Raw genomic sequence first — 22,095 nt, 5'->3', positions numbered from 1 at the left:
GACGGACAGACGGACAGACGGACAGACGGACAGACGGACAGACGGACGGACGGACGGACAGACAGACATGGCTTAATCGATTTCTTTTTTCATCCTGATCATTTATGTATACATTTGTCTATATCTATCTCGATTCGTTTTGGCTGTTACAAACAACCGTTATGTGAACAAAATTAATATACCCTTGTGCACAAGTGCGCTCGGGTATAAAAAAATTGGAACAGAATTAATTTTTTTCCCCCGTTTAATTTGAACTTTTTAAATTTTTTCATAAAAAAAAACAAAACAAAATTGGAATGATTAATTAATTCCCCAGAAACTATCAGACCTATCGTAAAGGGATGTATATCACGTCTGTGGAGAATTTGTTAGCTTTTTTTTGCCATATTTCGTACTGAGAGCATAAGCACGTAATTAAGTGGAACCACTTTTTTTAGTTGAATAACGGTAACTTGCAAATATCTCGGAAAGTTATCCATAGAAAAAAAAATTAAATCGATTTTCGCAGTCAGCGAGCAATTCTACATAGGAATTGGATAGTGGCATCCAGTGTGCATTTTTGCTGTAAACCAGTGTGGGTATTCTGTCGAAACCGGTCGAAGCCGTTTAGACAAATATTTTTCAAAAGGTTAACGTTACTACTCTTTTGTTAAGTCAATTAAGTAGTATTCAATAAAATCAAACATTTGTTATTTTTTAATTGGTAAATAGTTAATTTATTTAATAAGTATCTCATTGATAATAGTTACATACAATATTTATTTATAGGTATAGTAGATATGTATGCATGTATATATTGTCTGTTTAAGTATATAATAATTATATGCTGGTATATAAGTTTATGTATTATAGATATTTATAACACAATTTTGTTTGTAGCATTATAACGTAAATATGTATTTGTATTTATATATAAATATTTTCAATATAATAATCGTATAAACTTTTCACAAATTATGTCATACACATCTAACAGCAGCGTTTAAAACTTGCAGTATACGTGTATCTATGAAGTTAGTTATTATTTTATTTTTATGTTAGTTTTAAGTTTCTTATAAGCACAGTTGCCTGCGCTCTTGCGTCTATTTGTGTAAAACTACGAAAAGCCTACGTATACGCCTAGTAGCACGCACCTGAATATGACGCAATACATATTTATGCGCGCTTTGTTTTCGATTTCATGTTGCTATTGTTATTATTTTATTTAGATTTTTTTATTTAGGACATCGCTACAAATGTTGAGACAAGCAAACAAGTGTTGTTTTAATGAAAATTTTTGATTTTTCCTACCATAGGTTATGGTGTATACATATGTAAGCCGATTGACACATGTCGAGAACAAAAGTGGAATTTAGTGGAAGAAACCTATTTAAAAGAACATAATTATGTACGAAAATAGTCTGCTAACACTTTTGAAAAGAGGGCGTTAAGGGCTTTGTAATTTAATTTAATTTTTTAAAGGACTTTATGATATTCTTATTTTGTGCATTAATGGGCGTTATTTGCTTTAAAAAATTGCCCATCTACATAAATTTTTTACTTATTAAAATCAACTTTTTAAAATAAAAAAATTATTTCTATTTTAAGAAAAAACTTTATTTCTCTTTAAGATAAACAAATTTTAGATTTTTTAATTTTGAAAATTTTTGTAAATTTATTAAATTCAAAGAATTTGAAACACATTTTTTATATGGTATGTTATAATTATAAAAAATGTATCTATAATATTTAAGAAAAAAAGTGTTTTCCCTTCAATTCTGAAGATTTTTGTTTTTGAACATATCAAACGATTTTAAGACACTAAATTGGAACTCAAACATTTTTAAAAATTATAATATTTTTTTAGATCTAAACACTTTACTAAAAACCTCCAAATTAAACAAATATCAGAAACTACCTGATATTTTTTTAATTTTTTGTGCTGGTTTTAAAAAAAAAGATTTTGACTATTTCAATTTTGAAATTTTCTTTCACTATGTTCTTTGTTTCTACTTCAATTAAAAATTTTGTTTAAACAAACTAAAAAGAAGTAGACTAAAATTAAAGTCAAAAAATCAAATATCTAAATAAAAATTTTTAGTAATAAAATTTACAAAGAGTTTTAGAATTAAAAAAATCGAAAGAAATCACAACTATAACCTCTTGCATATATAAATTTTTGTTGTTTTTCTACATAAATTTTCATCAAAACACGGCCTCTAGCTCTAATAAAGTTGTTGAATGGAATTAAAAAAAAATCTTTGAAATATTAGTTTTCAAAGAAGTTTTTTCAATTTGATTTTTTCATTAAATATTTTAATTTATTTGCTCTCTTCGCAATTATAAAAGTAGATTTTGAGTTTTTATATGGATAGTAAATTGTTTAATTATAAACAAAACAATTCAAATATACCTTGTAGTTTATTTTCTCTTTTCTTGACAAAAATGAGATTTTTAAATTTTGAAAATCTTTGGTGAACTTACTAAATATTTTTTAATTATTCAAATTTATTAATTTGCAATTTAATTTCAGTTTTTGTTTTAATCGTTAAAATATGTAAATTTTAATTTTTAACGTAAAAATTTAAAAAGTTTTTTTTTAATTCAACGAAATGAAATTTTTTATTCTCTATTGTTGTGAGTTTTGATATTAAAACTTTGTGCTTTTATGCAGTTTTTTCACACAAGATGTTGTGTAAATTTTCATTTGGTTTAAGTTCAATATAAATTTTTATTAAAAAAGTTTAGTTTTTTAGTTTGTTTGTTTATTTACATGACATATAATTAATAATAATTATATTACAAAACTGATGGCGCTAGCCGCTTAGAACATATTATTATTTTTTTAAGTTGAATTCTTATAATTTTAAGTATCGACTATTTTGAATTATATTTTTTTTTATAACTGCGAAAAATTTAAAGTCCCGTATAGATATGAAAATATTTACTATTCATTTAATTATTCAGTTTAAAACATAATTTATAACAATAAGAAGAAAATCATTAAATATGTAGGTAGTTAGTGGAAAATGCATTTTGTTTTTCAGAAGATGAAAATACAGATATTAAATTTTAAAGACGAAAAAAATTACTGCAAATTATTTATCTTTAAAATGTTCACATTCGTAAATTTATAATTTAGTTTTTTTTCATGAACGATCAAAATTGAAAAAAGGCAGAAAATACTTCCACTAACTCTTTTCTAGTTATTGAATAAAAGATTAAACAACTTTTATGGGATTTTATACTTTTTAAGTTTATAAAATTTAAAGTTTTTACAAAGCATTTTCAATTTTATTTTCTTTTATCTGCTTAAATAGCTGAAAAAGTTTTAGTCGAAACATTTTTTGCTGTGATATGGATTTATTTTTTTTTGGAAATTTTTTACTATAACTTATTGTTGGGTTCAAAGCAAGATATGTTCAGTCCCATGAATTTGCCGCTGGTTTCAATTAAAAAGTTTCGGCACAATGATTTCAACTTCTACTTAAAAATTTAATTTTTTTATCTTTCAGAGGTTAATAAAAGAATTAAAGACATTCATTTTTTTCACATTCGATATACCCTACTTTAAGTACAGCAATAAAAAAATTTCAATACTAATTTTCAGTAAATGCTCTGTAAGTGTTTTGCATAAAATCAAAAATATGCATTTGTTTTTCTGCTTTGTTTCAGTAAAACTGCAGTTGCACAAAGTATTACAATACAAAAACAACAGACATAAGGAGGTAACAATCTCAAATAAATTTTTTACAAAGCATCATAAAAAAAATTGTAAATGCAAGTTCTGAGGCCACTAATTAATATATTATTTTGTTTTTTTTTATCTTCTATTTTCCGTTTTATAATTTGTTACCCAACTTCTGGCAAAAACTGCAGACACAAATATTTAAATTGCATTCACTTTGCTGCAAATGGCAAGATTAACCCTTTTCATAAAAATGTAAGCCATTAAAAATCCCCATCCACTTCTATTTTTTGTTCTCGAACATTCAGTTAATTTGCGTTTTAATACCTGATTACACTCTCTCAACATTTATGTAAGTATGTGTGTCGCTTATAGACAAAAAAAAAAAATATTACAAAACTATTAACAAAAACACTGCTTTTTTGAGACTTACGGCTACGAATGTGTTAGCAAGATTACTCATATGATAAAATAAAGAAATTATAAATTATAAGAACAAATCAGAAATCGTCAAACTACATAAAATTCAGCACAAAAAAAAATTAAAGTAAAGCAAAACTTATAAATAACTAATGCACTACGTTTTATAGTGTTTTTTCTTTCATAAGTACCAAAATATTAGAACAAAAACGCTTCCCAAATTTGTATATATCCTAATTACAAGTCGTTGCAGCTTTCACAACGTTAACATTTTCAATGTTCCTCTTTAATTACAGAAAATATAAGCTTTATTTACTTCCTCCCATCAAGCGAAGACAATCTTAACTGGTCCCATGGGCAGCTGTTTCATGTAGTTCCAGGCATCGACGCGTGTCATCTTCGCTGTGGAGGCACCATTTATGCTTAGTATTTCATCACCATTTCGCACTTGACCAGTTTTGTGTGCGGCGCCGCCTTAGAATAAATTAAAATAAAAAAGTAAATGAACAAAAGAATATACACAAAGCAAGGAACAAATAAATTTGCAATAAACAATGAATATACAAATAGGCTAAAATGTTTGATCTGGTGGATTTTAAGTTAAAGTTAAAGTGTACTGGACAAATTAGGAACCCGTAATACGGTTACCGTGTGGTGGGTTCCAGGCCATGAAGGCTTTGATGGTTAGTTAGGTGCTGACATTTTCGCGAAACCTGAAGTCAAACGCGGCCTGCATTGTTCAAGTCTTCCTGTGGTCCATCCAAGGAATATACGGTAGATCTGCTAAGAAGATGGCCGGACCTTCAGGTTGCAACTCACTAGCATATTTGTAAGTGCAAAAGACAATCGAGAGCTCTATCATTTCCCTTCGTGGAGTCTGTAAACGGCTGTTTAGCTTAGTCGGGAGGGTTTAAGAACTATCAGTATCAGTGGACACCTGATAGAACACTGCACGCAAAGGTACCATCTTTGTTATAGGAGGGACTGTAGATGCTGTTGGTTGGTGGCTCAGAGCATATACTGCGTGAAGTATTACTGTCTTGATTCAGAGCCCCTCTCGGGGATTGCGCGTAAGTGGAACTACGGTGTCAAGTCCAGGGTACCCAGTCAAAGCCTATAAGTCCTGAAATCTACGGCTTTCGAAGTTTTACCAGAGACTTTAATCTGGTACCACGGGGAACAGATGCTCCCGAAGTACGCCGGATGGACTTGCAAAGCGGAAAAATGGTGAAAATGGTGTATAATGGTGAAATTTGACGAAATGGTAAAAACGTCTCCGGGCGGACAACATCAGGTGAGCATGAGAACAAGTTTCGCAAGCCTGTGCCTGTACGAGTTGTGCAGGTTGAGCGAGTCGGGCGAGTCTGCCTAGCGGTGGTGGTTGTGGTTTACCACCAAAATGCGGGTAGAACCACCAATGTTTCAATGTGGAGTCGCATTGCAATCGGATGCCGGGATCCAGAGAACGGCAAGACGTTAGGTAGGTTTCGGCCCTACCAAGGTGGCCAGTGTATCCACCACACACTGTCAACTGGTACTGAAGTGCTTGCATTTAAAGGCGCTGATCAAGACATTTGAATTGATCCGTTGTGCTTAGGTGCACCGTGATGTCAAGTCATTTCATCTTAAACACAGTGGTTTCGATTCAGAATCTGGAATGTGACAACCTATCCCCACCAGGATTTTCTTGCTCCTACCAGCTCTGACAATCGACTCCGATATAATGCTAAGCTATCAGGGCGCTGTATGGGGGAATTCTGATTGATAATTCGACAGTTCATTAGACAGTCCTCAATCATTGAACAGTAGCTGCTTAGAGCGAGCGTTACGTTTGTGTCTGAGGCTCGATAGTTTTCCTTGTCGGGCGCTAGACGGAAGAAAGCTAAATCCAAAATCGAGATTTATTTCCGGCAGGGCATCTACACTCATGGTTCAGGAATGCAGAAAGGAACCGGCAAGTCTTTACGTGGAAGAGATACTGATTAGACTCACTGCTAAACGACTGCAGCGCATTTTAAGTTGATATTGATGTTATAGAGAAACCAGCTTATCTTATAGGCAGTAATATCACGATTGCACGGAAATGCCGTACCACGCTAGCATCGTTGGGAAATATTAACATCGTCCTTTTCTGCGATACAGTAATAGAAATAAACAACCATATTTTGTTGATCATATTGAAAAAAACTACTTTAGGATCAGCATTGTCCAAACGGGTCTGCTTTCATAGATATATATATGCAGATAGTTCTAAGAACTAGAGACTTGTTACCTTAGAAGTTGCTAAAACCGCCTAAAAGTATGCACATATATTTTTCAGCAATTTCGATACTCACCCATGAAGACCTTTTTCACAATCAAAGGCTTATTTCCTAGCGGCGAATCAAAGCCACCCTCAATGGAGAAACCCAGTCCACAGCTGTCCTTAACAATCTCTACTGTACGTGAGCCGACAGCGGCATCTTCTGTTGACAAAATAAGCGACAATTTAAAAAAAGTGTTAAGCCATACATAAGTATAATAAAATAGGTTCCCTGAGCTCAAAAAAAAAAATACCGATTACACAGTAAGAAATGCAGCTCTTTGAATCAAGTATCTCATTTATAATCCGTCTAGCATAAATAAAAAATTTCGCCAGTAAATGTAACCAACTGAGGGTTAGCTACAAACAGCCTTTTAGCATTTCTGAGAGTCTCTCTCTCTTTCTCGCTGCCTTCGAACTCTCTACCTCTATTTACCTTGCGCTCGTATTTCCGCCGCAATGGCGTTACGCGCCTCAGCGGCACGTTCCAACAACTCGCTCGTACTTAGTTTGCTAGCGTCGGCGCGTGATTGCTGCCGACGTGTGCGAATGCTCGCCAGCGTCGCTGCAGTGCTATCCGCCATAGTTGGTGTGGGACTCGCGCTGGATACAGTACTGGGAGTTTTAGATGCATTAGCATCTTCGCTGGCCGAAACAATATCCAAGTCTAGGTCCAGAGAACGTGAGGCTTTGTGATAGTTGCGCTTCTTCTCATAATCCACTTCGGTGGGTTTCTCATTAAGCGAAGTGAGCGAGCCGAGGGAGGAGCGTTTCTTGGTAAGCGGTTTCACAATTACCGACTCGGAACGTGTAACGACGAGCACCACTTCGGGGCGTGGGGTCTGCAAGAGGAATGTTGTGAAATTTAGTACGTAAAGCGCTTGTGTAAAAATATAATGTCGTAAAAGCAACTCGATCAAGAAGCTTACCTTTAGTACGGTGATAGACTCACGATGCGTGAGGCCACGCATGCTCATGCCGTTAACGGCCAATATGCGATCTCCCTTCTTCAAGCGTCCATCCTTGGCTGCCGGCGTATTGTTTAAGATTTTATGTATCTGAAAAGAAAAATAGAAAAATGAACAACCGCACTTTGTTAAGTTGTGCCAAATTTTATTCACTGTAATTTCCTTGGCCTCATAGTCGGAGCCACCGGCGAGCGTTACGCCAATACTGCTCTCGGGCGTATCGCGTTGTAGCACCACTATGAAAGCCTCCGGTGTTTTGAGTGGCGGTTCCGCCTCCTCGATGATTTGTTGTATATCTTGCGCAGTGATCAGGCTCTGATTGCTGCCAAGCGACGAAAAGCTGCCGAATTCGTTGGTATTCTCTTGTGTGGACACATTTTGCGTGCTGGAACTAACACCCGACGATGACGAGGCTATGGAATCGAGCGACGGGAATCGCTCGTGATAGTTAGCACCTGCTTTGCTGCCAATTGTCTTAGCAGCGAGCAAACTGTTCGTTGATACCGCCGGCGATACGTTAGTTACAGCGTTTGCTGCTGCAGCGGCAGCCCGTTCAATGGCTGCTGTGCGTTCGAACTTCTCGCGTATTTCAGCGGTAGTGACCTTCGTTGTGGTGGCAGATTTGCTGCCGTATGTCTTGGTGCTCACAACCGTGGACTCATACTTCTCTAGCACCGGTTTGAGTGGCGTGCGCTCCGATAGATTGCGACCCGTCACTTGCTTGGTCTTCCTTGCCACTTCGACTTGCATCCATTGCGTTAACTCATTGCTCGCTTCGGGCTGTGTCTTTTTGGGAGTCACAACTTCAGTGGCTTTGCGTGGTGTGACGGGTTGCACCGGCACGGCAGTGACAGCTGGCAATATAGCGGCTTGCCTCGGCTTTGTCGCTACTTTGGGCGGTGTGCTGGCCTTTTGACTGGGGTCGGCCTTGAAGCTAGCTTTGCGTTCCTCGTCGATGAACATGGCACTGAGTTTCGATGGCGAGCCACTGTCCGATTTGCGGCTACTATCGTCTGTATCGGAGGTGACTTCAACATAGGCTGCTACATTAATCACCTTATCCACGAGGCTTTGCTCGTTCTTCGATACTAGCTTGTAGTTGATTGGCGCTGAGGCTGGTACTGCTTTGCTGGGCATTATGACCAGCGATGCACCCGATGTAGAACGCGGTTTAGACTTGTGTACGCGACGCACTTCATCTTCATCATAACCGTCGGTGCTGTCCTCATCATCGTAAGGGCGATTACGCAGCAGCGCTGAAGCATCGCCGCGGCCATTGCGACACTTTGCCGAAGCTAATATGTTCTTGCGATTCGTGGCTGAATCACTGGAACCGGACTTGAGCACGCGACGCGACAGATCAACTGTGGGAGTGCTGCCCACCGATGAACAGCTAGCCTGCGAACCCGAGCCAGATGTGAGCGTGGAAGTCGTTGAACTGGCTATAGATGTGTTCGTTTCCGACGAGAGCGTGCGTGTAAGCGCAAACTTCTCAGGTACCTGCGGCACGCAGGGAGACATAGGTGGCGAGGACACTTTCGAGGAGAAAACAGAATCCGAGTCGCTCTCTTCGTGCATAGCGTGTTGGCGCGGTGGCACGCTGAGTGAGGTGCGTGGCGGTTTGGCAGGCGGTGTGCTATTTAGCACTGGCTCAAAGCGGCGTGGCTGGTGTGGCATGGCGAGTGGGGACTGCACCGTTGTGGCATGCCGCGGTGCGGCAGTTTGTGCGGAAAAAATGCTACGGTAGCTATTATTGGCAGACATGTTGGTCGAGTTGCTTGTAGTAGCTACGGTGAGTGGACGCAGCGGTGAGTTGTGCATTATATCAGTGCGTTTGGCGGGACGAGGCACGGTGGAAAAGTAGCTACTACTAGAGCCAACGCCGCTGTCCGTCGAATCTGTGGACGACGTATTGCCTGACTTCAACTTTTCACTATCACGACTTTTGATCTCCGGGAGATCGAGTATGGGTTCAAGCGGCACATGCGGACGCTCTGGTATAACCAATCCACGCAGTTTGGACATGCTGCGGCGTCGTTGCTCCAGTATATTTGTTATGGCCGCCTTGCGCGATGCCTCGTCTGGCATGTAGGTTGGCTGTCCCGAAAAGCTAATGCGGCGCTCCAAGTGTTGCATGTGGCGCCGCGGCAATGACGCATAGCTCTGTGTGTAGTCTGTAGCCAGCGTATTCAGCGCGTACATGGAATCTGAAAAGTTTTGCGTAGGTAACTGTTTAGCCAGCTGCACTTGACGTGCCACATCGTTGAGATTCTCCACGCTCATAGCACGGGTCTTCGTCAGATTGGAGGCTGTTGTGACATAGCGCGCGCTCGTTGCTGTATCAAGCAAATTCTCAGTGCTCAGATTGAGTGGTTTAGTAGCGCTCTGCGTGCGCGAAAAACTCAGAGGTTTCACTGGTGTCTCCGCACCACTGCTCTCGGCGTCGTTTGAGAACATAGCGATCTTATCGCGCACGCTCTTCTCCGATTTCTCATCCTTTCTCCAGTCGCTGTGCCGACGTGGTGCACTCAACGAACGCTTGTAGTCGCTGCCGGTGCCTGTGCCAGTACCACCCACTTCAAACGAGGGTGGTTCCAGTTTGTTGGCTGTTGGTGTGCTACTACCGCTCGACGACAGATTCTGTGTCGAACGGCTGTGACGTGACTCGAATACTAATTTGCCACTACCAGCACCCGAAGGGGTAGTGGCTTCAGCAAGCACATCCGTGCGTTTATCGGACGCATGACGCGCATCCTCCACCTTTACTACGAGATCCTGGCGGTATGTCTTGCGCGGCACAGTTGGTGGTGGACCAGATTTGGGTAGCGGTGGTGGTACAGTTGCTTCTGTGCTATCACCTACTTTACTGTCACTGCTGTTGCTACTGATAGTAAATTCCAGTATGGGCACATCAACATTACTGCTGCTGATATTCAGTGTACCGTTCGCCGGTGAGGATGACGTGGCAGTCGTTGCCCCGGCTGTTGTGTTATTAGCGCCATTGCTATTAATGTGTTTATGTGTTGTGCGTGTACTAGCTACCAGAGTTTGGCCACCACTGGCGCTAGCTGTCGTAAAGAGTTTTTCTGTGTACACGGTATTTGTGTTTGTGTTATTGCCCTTTGTGCTGGACATCGTCATGGTGGTGGTGGTGGACTGCATTAGGCTTGCAGCCTTCAATAGATTTGTGCTGGGCGGGGGCATTATTAGTGGTTCACTGAAATTGGGCGGAAACTCATGGCCGTCGGGTGGCAGGCGTGAATATGTGGGTGGTGAGCTGAGTGTGAGATAGTCGCTGACGAGTAACGGTGTTTGCGGCACCACCTGTATGCCGTTCTCCATTTTGTCTTTGCTACTCAAGTGAGTTTGGTCAAGATCTGTGCGGGTTGACGGGCGGAGGGGAAGAAACAGAAAAAGGAAAACAAATATGTTGTTAGTCACGAGCAAACGATGGAATACATAAAAAAGTGTTTTCAAGTACCATGCGTAACTAAATTTTAGGGTATACAAATTAGATACTAGTAATTATTAAGGGCTTTTTAATATAAAATATCGTTCAACAAAAAAAAAAGTTGTGGGCATTACCACAAAATAGGTTTTAAATTAAAACTTTTTTCAAATGCATTTTGCGTCATAATTTTTTTTTTTTAATTTTGTTTCCTTTTTAAAAAATATTTTTTTGTTTCTGTCATCCCTAACAGTTGATACATTTTAAACGATCTTCAAAAGCTATTTCTGATTTTTGGCTAGATAAGGGCCTTATTGAAAACAAAAGCTCTTTATGAGCTTAAAGTTTGCTTCGTAATTTCCGGGCTTAAGACTATGTCAGTTTAGATACATACATGCATATGTGTGTATTTAATATATGTATACATATATGTACATATACAAAAAAATGGAAAATATTTAAAAATGCATGTATATTAGGGTGGTCCAAAAATGCATGTGGAAAAAGTAAGGTTGGAATTTTAATGCTCTCACCACTTAGGATTGTTCTACATAGAAAGAAAATATGTCCTTGTTTTTTATTTCGAAATCAAAAAATATTTAGAGGTCGCCCAAACCGCTCAATATTTTCCATGTATTTTATATAATTCTTGAAAAGCAATATTTTTGGATCGGAGAACTCTGTTTCTCTTTACGAGACTTCCAGTAATAACTCCCAATGGTTTATTTTACCATTTTTTAATACTAGCGATTTTTTTATGAGTCCCCCATTAAATTTTTTGGGGTTTTTGGGGGACCTACAAAAAATAGTTAATATTAAAAAATTATTAAATAAACCCTGAGGAGAAAAATGCTTTCCGATCGAAAAACATTGATTTTCAATTCTATACCATTTTTATGAAAAATGGGTTTTTCATATAAAATACATGGAAACTTTGAGCACTTGGAGTTACCTATAAATATTTTTTGATTTCAAAAACAGAGATATATTTTTTTGGTACAGAACAATCCTAGGGGGTGAGAGCATTAAAATTCCGACTTTACTTATTTCGGACCAACCTAATGCACCATACATACATATATGTATGTACATATGGTCGAGGTCAACACTAGTCGCAAAGATCTATAAAAACGTGTCTTTTCTACGCCTCTGGAACTAGGAGTTCCCTTAGGCTAAGTACCGGCTTATCCCCAACACTGAATTCGAGCTTACACATTGTAGGATCTTCACTAGTTCGGCAATCCAAGTATTTGCTGGGTGCAGGTTACTTAGGAGTAACTGCTAATAAGACGTCGGACCATTTGGCTAGGGAGGGCTAGGATCAAGTTTTCTTTGGTCTGCGTACAACGAAACCACCATCAGAAACTGGATGAATTTTTTGCACAGCAATGGCGGACTGGAAGGCCTGGAGGGGCTTCAATTGTGGAAAATATCATGTTTGTTTCAATTTCAGAGGGGTATTTTTTCTGGATATTTGCAGTTGGGATTACAAAAAAGTTGCGGGATTGCAGCCTGGTTAATTATTTCTCGTTGCACAAACACTCGACTGCTATTCACATTCATGATAATGATAACAACTTTTGACCCTGCTGCTTTGAGCAGACGACTGAACAAATTTGGTAACTCTTCCGTCTTTGCCTTTGCAGGGCTTTGTTATGAAGCTTTCGGCAGCAAACTGTTGGGAGACGAGAAACTGAACACCTTGATACTCAATAGTCTGCCTCTAGTTGTTCGTAAATCGTGTAGCTTTGAAACAGATCAAAAGGAATATGAGAAAAAAAATTGTTAAAATAAGCTAAAAATTAGAGTTATATTTAAAATATTAATTTGTAATTCTTGCCTACTGTGTATTTGTTGGTGTAATGAAAACAATACTTCAATGAAAAGACAGGAAAGGATGCCAAGCGATGATTGTTTTTTTTTTAAGGAAGTCTTTTGGCCTTAAAAATATGTACATTTGTAATTATAAGGAAACATTTTTGGTTACATGACTTCGAAGCCATTTTTTGCAAATCACAAATAATATGAACGACAAAAGTAATCTGTGTCAAAGGCAAATTAATACGCCATGGTTGCATAAGTATGTAGGTGTGAATGTGCATTGAGTTAGGAAAGAAAAAAACAAAAGAAATAAATATTATTGTTATTAATAGTTGCTCTCTCAGTTTTGCAAAACGAGAATGTTAAATTCTTATAGTCCACATATGAAAGGCTATACGTACAACAAATGCATGTGGACATACAATATATATACACATCCAAACATATTCACGTATGTATATACGTAATATGCATGTATTATTATAAGCCCAGCGGTCACAATCATTTGTTTATACATTGGTTATTAATATTTATGCGACACATATGTACATATGACAAAAAAAATATGCAAATATGTGACGTTACAATTGCAACAAAAATCAACAATTTTGTAGTACAGCATGGTCGCGAAATCTTACGCAATTGCAGCAAAAGTGTCACCCATAAACAAATCAAGGTGCATAAATCAAGAAAAATAAAAAAAAATAATGAAGCGATAAATCGCACAAATTTGGAAACAGGGATACAGTAAAACAAAATACAATAAAATTAAAAGAAGCAAAAATAAAAAAATAAGAAAAAAAAAATTAAAAAAAATCTCAAAAAAAATTAATATTTGCATAGAAAATGAAAAAAATTTAAGTTTTTAATGGCTAAGCGGTTTCTTTTCAATAAAAAAAATTTAAATTAGGTTTTCTTCGCGGCTGCCCTAATCTAGCGTTGGGAGGAGGCACACAAAGGCAGCTATGGTAAATTACTCGAGATATCGGAGTAAAAGAGAAATTTCTCCAGAAACTTTAAGTATTTAAGTATTATGAAATATTTTGCAAGTTGGCCAGTCCGATGCGCTGAATGAAATCTTTCAAACATTTTTCAGTATAAGAAAAATATGTTACGTATACAGGTAGCTGTGAGTATTTTTCATAAAACCGTGCATAATTATCAGCCCTTTTGTAAAAGATGTCTTGCGAGCCTTGTGCCCTGAATCTTTTTCTTCTTAGGCACATATGTGCATATATTTACGTATATTTCTACATTTATGTGAAAATGGTTCATCTCCGAAAGTTTATAGAGAAGCATTGTAATGCGAAAAAGCAACTACAGTTAAAATATACCCAAGAAATTTTTTACACATTTTCAAGAAAACAACGAGCCCGGAAAAATTTTTACAGCTCAGAAATTTTTTGAAAAATTTAGGCTTGGAAATCGTTTTCTAAAGATGGAAGTATAAACTTTGTTTTAGATAAAGCACTAGGTATGGGTTTAATACAAGTGTATGGTGTGATTTTAACCCAAAGTAATCAAACCATTTTGTTTTTCGGATTTTTCTCAATATATTTGGTTCACGGAGTCAATGGCTGTCAAGTTCACTTAAATTTCCTAGAAGCAGTGGAAATCCACAAACTTCCGTTTTTCAACGAACATAAGATTCTGAAAATTGGTTGCAAACTCTCAAATTTATGGCAGTTATTTTGACCCAACATCCCGATTTTTAGTTTTGTTGATTATAGCTTAAGATGTTGGGGGGGTGTATTTGAAATTCTGCTAATGCCAAAAATATTTTCTAGATTTGTGTGTATTAGCTGTACTCAGTTGTATGGACATAGTTACTACAAGAAGGTCAATAGAAGAGGACATCAACCATCTGGAAGCCTCCGGAAATCCAACCATCGAAAACTGTGCTTGAGTGAGAGCTCTTATGAATATAACTACCTCACTTTCTGCCTTAAGGATCAATTTGAAAATGTTCGTGTATGTGGCCACATAAACAGAATACAGGTTCCAGACCAGGTTCTCAGCTCAATTGGGTTGAACTTTGGTTAGCATATTCATTATTGTAGATTTATCCATCCAGGGACAATCACCAGGCTCGAACACTGTAGCAGTAGTATTAGATAATTTTATTTAAAAAAAATGTCCTGCTTTTACCATAATTAATATATAGCAATGGCCAGTCATTTCGCAAATCACCAAAAATTAGAATGGCAGCTTTACTTATTCAAATGAGAGTGACGGCGAAAAAAAAAATCACTAAAAAATAGAATTGCCGAATAGAATGGCTTAATATCGCACATAATGCATAATTTGTCTTCTAAACAAGTTTCCTTATATGAATGCTGAATGTTTTATTTTATTTGATGCTTTTTTCACTCGCTATGCATATGGTTTGATTACGTGACTTTTTAAAATCTTGATTAAGAATTTGGTGATAAATTACTGTACACACTCGATATGACAATTATTTATGAATATGAATATGCGAGGGTACAAATGGGCATTTGTGCATACATTCATAAGTAAATATTCGTACATACATACATAGCAAATATCTGTGGTCGTAAGCAATAATCGCCTAAGTCGAAAAATCTGAAGTGGAGCAAAAAAGCTTTAAAGATTTGGATTGTAATGTTAACCTTATGGGGAAACCGAACTTTTTAAATAGCCTAGCTAACGAGATGGAAGTTTCACATACACATAGAATAGTAGTTGCTGAAAACGATAACATATATAACTCAATTCTTTCTCAAGTCGACTTAGGCGGTTATTGCTTATGACCACAGATATATATGTATATATGTACTATAGCTGAATCGGAAATTTATAAAGGTTATCCGGCTGATTGTAGAATTTATATAAGGCAATAAATTAAAGAGTCTTTAGTTTGTAAGAGGATGAAATTTGTACTAATAATAATAATAATATTTTGGCATTCACACCTTTGCCGATTACACCGATTTACAGTTTTACGACGAATCCGAACGGCAAATGGATTTTATGAGAAGCTTTTTCATGACAGAAATACACTGGGAGGTTTGCCTTCGCCTGCCGAGGAGCGACCGCTGTGAACCTTTTTTTTCTAATTCAGACGTACTAGTGGGGAACAAAAACTGCATATTTGTTGGTAGAATGGATCCACAGAGGGTATCCAATATATGTATATTTTTTTTGAAATGCTAAACTAGGAGCTTTGAAGCTTAATGAAGAAGTTAGAGTGTCAGCAAAGCTTACGTTAAGTAATGAAATGTTGAAGACCCCATTGCACAGCTGCCAAAGTGGAGTCCGACAGGCGAATTCTCTTTGAAATATAGCTCCAAATAATATTTGTATTATAGGACAGTCATTTGAAATAAACAGCAATTAACAGCATTTCTGATGTCTAGACTTATTACCGCGCAATATCTCTCACAACCCCCTTTTTCTTTGATAGCCTGAGTTGCTGTCGATATCATGCATGTAGTTCATTGCGTTTTGATCGCCCTTTTTGGAAGCCGAAACAACCTGCCTTCTCCCTCTTTGAAGGCTGTCAACCGAGCTGCGATCATCTTCTTTAATAAGGACACGGCGTGCTAAGCTGGCTGATGATTTGAATATTCTACGGTTCTTGGATACTTAGGCTCAAGCCTTGATAATAGGGATTACTGCGGGGACGGGGGAGCGGTCTTTAGAATGCAATATCATCGTTGTGCTTTCCATACGAGTGTAGCTGTTATTACGGCAGTAAGCTATCGGCTGCTCAACTGAGTGAGGTCGCGACAAGGATATAAATAGCTCAATGCTTTTAAAGGAATACGCGACCTCTATTAATTGCATTTGATTATTTCCTGGTGAGGCTGGTTGGAGTGGTTTGTTACTCTGGTGATAAGACACTAACAAATTTTTGCCATTTTGAAACCACAAACACTTGCAAAAACCTTTATCCACTTGTCGGTTTTGGTTGATTTCAGTATATATTACAGAGTGAGACGGAAGCGGTCATGAGTTCATTGGTACATACTTTGCTCATTCCTAACAGAACCTTGGTTTTAAGTGGGTCGCAGATATTTCAGATCTTTCTTATATATCCTTTACTGCTCCCCTTCCATTAAGCACGGAAGCGCAGTTCGTTAGTTCCTCCGCTGCCTCGTTTTCGTACATATTAGGGTATTAGAGAGCTGGCAAGGCTTTCCTTCCTCGCTCCTCCAATTCTGTTTGTGATCGAGGACAACATCAAGATGTGTATTTAAGCCTGTATTAAGTTCTATACCCTTGAATTTAGGTTTATAAAAGTGTTATCATTTTGCCTTGTTTGTGAAGCTCATCAGGAAAATTTTCTATAGATTTACACTAACAGTTTATAGCACAGGAATCTACCTTTTTAAGAGCAACCTTCATAATTCAGCTTTTAACCAAAGAAATTTGACCATTCTCTAAATAAACCACCACCTGTATTCCGTGGAGATCTTGTAGTTTATTTAAAACCCCAAGCCATATAGGTGGAGAAAACACTCCTCTCTGCGAGTTATACACACTTGATTTGGCAACCTAATGCTTCTTGTATCACTCTGCGCCTTAACAGAGATACAATCTACGAATCCGTGCAGTAATTTAGCCCTACTTCTCTAATTATCATCAAAGGGATTTCTCTGGAACTCTTGTATCAGTTTTCACTGCTGACTCCTAAGAATTACAACCAGCCCTACTTTTTAGATTCATATGCAGCAATTTTTTCTTTAATACGAGTATATTTGAAAATATTAAATTATTCATAAACTTTTTCGATGTGGAAAAGAAAATATGTGAATAATAACAATGGAGCAATGCAGCAATTGAACATTAAAAAAGTTGTCCATTTCATCACTTCTTTTCAGACTACATACATACATATGCACATAAAACGGACGGTCATTAACTTTTGGAAAAACTCTCGCTCCCGCTTGACCTTTATAGCTAATTTCTTTGCTAATGTTGAGTTTTTTTATCTCTCTATCAACCGAGTGGTGTGCACTTCTTCATAAACATATGCATAGACATAAATGAATGTACTTATGTACATACGTATGCATATGTAGTAAGTGTGTACATACATATGTATACGAGTACTACAGGGCCAAAATTCATTCATATTTGATTTCTCAAATATCCACACATGTCATTCATATTTGGACAGTGTTGTTGGCTGTTCATTGTAGCTTTTGCGTTATTCGGTTTAAAGCACCACACGCAATTACTTTAATTACAAGGCAACCAACAACCGAAAATAATAGCATAGAGATTACAAAAAAAAAAAAATAATAATAAATATTAAAACCAAGGAAAATTTGCCAAAAACACAGAGTTACGAACGTAGTCGCAACTCAAAAGAAACAAAAAAAAAAACAAACCAGTCAAAGCAATAAACAAAAGAAACCAACTTGAAGTTCAAAAGCAGAAAGAAGTGAGAATAACTGAAAAGAAAACCACATTTACTACAATGTAACTCTAACCTTAAAACAATTTCGCTGTTTCACCGTTGCATGGTCTTTGTTTTTTCTAAATTATCTCTAATAATTATTTGTCGTTTTCTTTTGTAATTTTCTATGTATGTTACCTTAATTTTGAATAATTATTTGTAGTTTTCTTTTGTAATTTTCTATGTCTGTATGTCACCTTTACTATGAAAAAATTTAGCGAAAAATTCCTTTGACATTAAATACGAGTCTTCCTTTGCAAGCAATATTAATATTTTTTCACGTTTCTTCTTTCGCGAAAATGAAAGTTCAAATTTAAATTTCATTATTCGGGTGTCATCGTTGGTTTCATATAGTTTTTTTTGCACTGAAAATAAACATTTTTTTTTGCATTAAAAGAAAACGAAAGTTATAGTAATTCTAAGTAGGTTGCTGTCGTTTCTAAAGAGATTTTCGGCAGAGGTATTTGGTAAGTGTTTGTAGTATCTAGGTACGCACTCATCAAGTAATGAAATATGTACATAAGTCTGTTGGAAAGTTAAGCGGTACACGGGTCATAAAATATTTATTTCCAAGAGATCGATCAAAAAAATTTAATTTCAATAAAATTTTTATTAAATATGTTTTATTTAATTTAATTTTCTGTTACAATATTTTATTTCATTGTAATTAATTTAATTAAACTAAATTATATTAAATTAAATTGAATACATTTTTTTATTTTATTTTATTTTATTTTATTTTATTTTATTTTATTTTATTTTATTGTATTTTATTTTATTTTTTTTTTTTAATTTAATTTAATTTAATTTAATTTAATTCAATTTAATTTTACTTTATTTTATTTTATTTTATTTTAGTTTATTTTATTTTAATAAATTTGATCTTATTTTATTTAGTTCAATTTAATGTTATTTCATTTTATTTTATAGCTTTTTTTGTTAAATTTGATTCGTCTTTAACTCCACAGAGATTGGCACATTTTAGTAAATCAATTAATCTTGCCTTCACAAAAGTATAAGATAGCAAAAAATCTACACTTCAAACAAGTTTAGCGTAACTTCTGACAAATGATGTTACTAAAAATAAATAACAAAAACCTTCAACGAGGCAGCTTGATAAGTAACTTTTTGAATTTGCTGCGCAATAACTAAAAATGATCCTGTCAAATAGCATCACTTAATAGACTACTCTAAAATTTTGGACAGGAATAGAAATTTGGAAAAAAAACATACGATGAAATATATCGTACTAAATCGCGACTATTTTGACAAGCAAAGCGCTTTTTGCCGATAAAGAACCACCAAATATTTTATTTAAAAAATCACTGACCTATCAAACTACCGCTGTACTTTGCGACTGCTTGGCCAAATCTAGTTAATGTTTCGCATAGTTTGTGCATATTTTATCAATTAACTCATGTTAACTAAGCCTATCAAAATTTTCATACATTACATACACTTTCGTACGTCAATACATTGCAGAGAAAAAAGTTTAAAATTAGTGAAGAAATACAACTTAGTAAATTTTCTCAAATTTCAATTCAGTACTCTAACAAAACAAGATATTAATTAATTGTACATATACGCTGTGCTTTGAAATCATCTCAAGCGTATCATGTTTGTGTGTAAAATTTGAGATTTTATTTTCAAGTAAAAAAAATTACAATCAAAAAAAGGAAGAAAAACTAAGTTGTACAGGTGTCAAATCTACGTAAACAAAAATTAAATAATTTAAGGCTCAGTTAGTCTAGAATTAATTTACGCAACGTAACCTAATATAGTGGCCACCGCAATATATTTTTGTTTAGGAATTTTTGGATTTGGTTTATAGGAGGCAAACTAAAAAACTAAATATTTCCGCTTCTGGTTAAGTTGCCGTGTTGAGCAATCATTGATAATTTCTTACGTAATTTAAGTAAGGTCTAGAGTAACTAGACTATTAATTTCATATCAAAGAGCTTTCTTGCAGTTTTTATTGATTTCGATGCCACATCTATGGATTTGTGCGTCTTATGACTAAGTGCCAAAGAATGCTGTTTCTAAATAAAGTCAGTATAACTGCATAATATACCGGAAAGCCAAGCTTTGACAAAGCAATGAAACGCATCAAGAAAGCGTTCGGGTTTCTCATCTACGATAGTTCCATGAATTTACACGGCCATTGATAATTCGAGTTTGATCTACGGACCCCTAGTCTAGCGGCCTACCCTTAATAAGTCAACAGCGCTTACAAAGGAGTACGGAGCTATGCATAAGCATACTGAAGTTCTGAAGACAGAACTGAAATACCAGGCCTCACAATGCATGTATACTGATGGCTTCAAAATCTACAGAAAGGTCGGAGAAGGAGTATTCTCCCCAGAGCTGGAACTATAAACATCTTTTCGGTTTCCTGACCACTGTAGCGTATACCAGGCGGAAGTTCTGGTTATCCTGGAAGTCACTCAGCACAAAGTCATCTTCTTTGACAGTCAAGCAGCCATGAAAATTCGAAAGTCATGCATTAAACACACAAAGTCTCTCACTGAATGTCGAAGATTTCGATTCATATGTGTACTTGGACACCCAGATATTCAGAGAAACTGCAAAGCTGATGAATTGGCAAGGAGACATGAACATACACTCATCCTTACGGGGAGGACATGTTAGTTATACCAATGGCCACAGCACCAGCATACAAGCAGCAAACGAATGCTGGGGGAATCTCCCGTTTTGTGAAACCGCTCGGCTTATGTGGCTCTGTCACGAAAAAAAGCCCACGCCTGTATGTACCTATGTACTCTTGGAGTTAAAATGAAATGAATGTATCCATGTAGCAAGAATTTTTGATGTTCACTGTCTAATTGGCGTGAACACTTTAGGTGCGCCTCGCCATTGTCGGAGCTGTAGATGCGAAGAATAAAAGTAAAATGTACAGTACCTTAGGACTACATACACGCGGAAAATGTGAAGAAGTAACCATTTAAGAAATTTATGGCGAGAATCTGGGGAAGCTGGGCAGCTGTATCTGAACGCGCTGAAACTCTGACCATTCCGTTCAAAGAAAGGAGTAAAGAATTTAGTGACGAAGGCGACATTTGCCAACTGGGGTTCTTCTAAGTTGTTGTTTTCAATGTGTCGGCTCTTTCGAATACCGTTAAACAGTAATTTTATAACAATATTCTCGAATATTCGAATTTTGTATTATTTACTAACTTGCTTTCTACTATTCTCAATCAAGTAAGAAAAGTTAGGTTAAAAAGTATTTCAAATAAAGTCTTCGTTCAGTAAATATCGCTTTTAAAGTATTTTCTTCTTTCTGCCATCAATTGAAGCTTGAATTAGTCATCTGGAAAATATTTGCAACCAAAAACTAAAATAAACATATTCCACTCTTTTGTCTTTTGACACATATACATCTGTTTTGTATATGTACATATGTGCCTATATGAATAACTTCATGCAAACCGCCGAACCGCATAATTAGCGCAGCGGTGTCAAATTTTAAGCCGCTTAAGTTGCCGCATAAAAAAAAAAAAAAAAAAAAAAACCAAAAACAAATAATCACAAATAAAGTTAACACTAAACGTAAATAAAAGTATTACATTAACACTTAGTTATGAATATATGAATAACTGTGTCTTGTTGGCATAACTGCAAAAAAGCGCTGTTCATATAGTTGATTCAGAATTTCTTGGCCAAATGTAAGATGTCAATAACAATGCGACACAGGCCAAGAACATTCATTCGCACTACCATTGTGTGAAGCCAGCAACACTCGGTCAATGCAAATAAATAAACAAAGTAAGACATTTCAAACAATCAGACCAAAACATTCGGACACAATGACAGAACGTAGGCCACAAGATATGTTTATGGGGCGTTCCATACCAAAATCGACGGGGTTCACACTTCTTGTGTTTTATATTTTTTTTTTTTAATTTTTAGGGTAGATGGACAAACATAAATAATAAATAAGTATGAAATTTGAGCTTGATTAATACATATTTAAAAACTTTACAGCACAATAACAAAAAAAAATCGATTTAATAGTTTTTCAAA

General features: G+C 36.1%; 1 protein-coding gene across 1 annotated transcript in view; it reads right to left on the bottom strand.

The window, feature by feature from the left end:
* Window positions 1-3,795: 3,795 nt before the first annotated feature.
* LOC118740202 overlaps window positions 3,796-22,095 on the bottom strand; it is a gene marked incomplete at its 5' end in the record, with an annotated part of 404,179 nt that continues 385,879 nt past the window's right edge. The window contains 5 exon segments of the mRNA XM_036471700.1: window positions 3,796-4,561; window positions 6,424-6,552; window positions 6,826-7,231; window positions 7,319-7,447; window positions 7,511-10,734. Coding sequence (XP_036327593.1) covers window positions 4,413-4,561; window positions 6,424-6,552; window positions 6,826-7,231; window positions 7,319-7,447; window positions 7,511-10,734 — 4,037 coding nt within the window.

Source organism: Rhagoletis pomonella, unplaced genomic scaffold (genome assembly GCF_013731165.1).
Source record: "Rhagoletis pomonella isolate Grant_MI unplaced genomic scaffold, Rhpom_1.0 Rhpom_scaffold_00005, whole genome shotgun sequence".
Taxonomy (NCBI): Eukaryota; Metazoa; Arthropoda; class Insecta; order Diptera; family Tephritidae; genus Rhagoletis; species Rhagoletis pomonella.
Note: the sequence above shows the minus strand (reverse complement) of the source record. Positions and strands in the feature narration are given on the sequence as shown.